The 1,900-nt window shown below is 25.7% G+C and overlaps 1 protein-coding gene across 1 annotated transcript; it reads right to left on the bottom strand.

Moving 5' to 3' along the window:
* Window positions 1–1,117: 1,117 nt before the first annotated feature.
* On the bottom strand, window positions 1,118–1,698 carry PGO_133830 (hypothetical protein, conserved; the record flags this gene model as incomplete). Its single annotated transcript, XM_028689899.1, has 2 exons — window positions 1,118–1,189; window positions 1,378–1,698. The coding sequence occupies 2 exons, from the start codon at window positions 1,696–1,698 to the stop codon at window positions 1,118–1,120; spliced, it is 393 nt and encodes a 130-aa protein (XP_028545700.1).
* Window positions 1,699–1,900: the final 202 nt, after the last annotated feature.

Raw genomic sequence — 1,900 nt, 5'->3', positions numbered from 1 at the left:
TTTTTTTTTTTTTTTTTTACTTTTTTTTTTTTTTTTTTTTTTTTATTTTTTTTTTTTTTTTTTTTTTTTTTTTTTTTTTTTTTTTTTTTTTTTTTTTTTTTTTTTTTTTTTTTTTTTTTTTTTTTTTCCATTGCAAAAATCTTAGGACACTATTTTTATATTTTATCTTTCTTTTTACGCTTTAATTTTTCCTGTTTCCATGTATGTTTTTTAATTTTTTATATTTTTAATTTTTTACTGTAACTTGACGGATTTGCTTATCCTCCTATTCTGTGTTAAAAAACATATATGCAGAAAGATCGTAGAACGTTACATATACAGCACTTTATATTGTTCAATGAAAAACATGTAAGCATAAAAAAAAAAAAAAAAAAAAAAAAAATATAACAACATATTTAACTGCTATGAATGCTTTTAAGAAAATTATCTCATTTTAAAGAAGTTTTTACGAATTTGAAAATAATTATTGGCTTTCCAGTAGACATAAGAAGAATGCTGTTGCGTGTTGGCAGAAGCATGAAACTAACCCATCTTTTGCTATACATAAAGGTGATACTTTTCAACATGAATTTGTTCTCTTCGTTAAATAAAATATTTTATATTTTAAGGACCTTTTTCATTTTTATAAAAAAAAACAATTTATACATAAAGCAAATTTGCAAAAAAAAAAAAAAAACTTAAATCATTACAGTAAGACAAATGAAGGTAGTATGATAAATTATTCAAAATAAAATGGAGACTAAACAAAAGGATGCATGAGAAATTTCTAATTTTATTTACCATCTTTATGCAATTTGAGTACCTCCAAAAATTGACTCATTTCATAATTGTCCCCAAACACGGGTATGTAAGTATGTATATACAATTCGTATTGGTTGTTCATGCTTTCTAGTGTACCACTAAATACCCCCGCCCCCTCGATGTAAGAATTGTAAAAACATGGAAATTGAAATCGCAATTAATATAAATACCTTAATATATATAACTCATGCCAGAATGACTTCTTAAGATTACAGATTCACGTTTCTGCTACGTGTAGTAAGATGTATTTAGAAGCTAACTGTCTCTCACAGATGTTATATCGTACATTAGCAATGTGTCCATATTAGGGAAATATTTACTTTCCTGTTTTTAATCTCTTCCTAATTTTTCTGATCGAACGACAGTCTGGACGTGCTCCGTTGTTTGCCTAACAAGAGGATCCAAATGTGATAAGCGAAAAAGGTGCACAGTAAAAATGAAAGTTTAATATTTGTATTGAAAAAAAAAAAAAAAAAAAAAAAAATCATGGTACGGAAAAATTGTTAGTAAAAATACTCAACTTTTGGTACAATTAAAAAAATGAGCAAATATTACTTAGCGGAGAATAACGCATACCTTTTTTGGGTATCTTGCACCTGGACTTCTATTCCAAAAGCGTAGCATTTGCTTCGTGTTCTTTCCATTTGAAAAATGTTCGCTTAAAACCTCTTTATTATGAATTAAAATGCTTTCATTTAAAAGTATTGAAAAATAATCATTTTCCATTGTGTATTTTTTTTTTGAACAATTCAAATTGAATAAAATAAAATTTCCATTTTTACCAAACAATTCTTCTGAAGAAGGCACGGTCTGCCTTACCTTCATGTTTGAGAAAAGTACATTTTTAAAGAAAACATTGTTGCAAATGTAATTTTTTACTTTTAATATCTTATTCATTTTGTAAAAAAATGGACGAAAAAAAAAAAAAAAAAAAAGGAAAAAGATGGACCTCTTGTTATATATTTCGCAATTTCCAATAAAAGAAAAATGTGTGGTAGTCCATGCTTCACATATAGGGATAAAATGAGTTTTGTTCTTGCATCTATTTTAACTCCCTTTCGTTTAAGTTTTTTTTTTTTTTTTTTTTTTTTCGCCATTC

This window comes from Plasmodium gonderi, assembly GCF_002157705.1.
Source record: "Plasmodium gonderi DNA, contig: Chr13, whole genome shotgun sequence".
Lineage (NCBI taxonomy): Eukaryota > Apicomplexa > Aconoidasida > Haemosporida > Plasmodiidae > Plasmodium > Plasmodium gonderi.
This window is presented reverse-complemented; position numbering and strand designations above follow the sequence as displayed.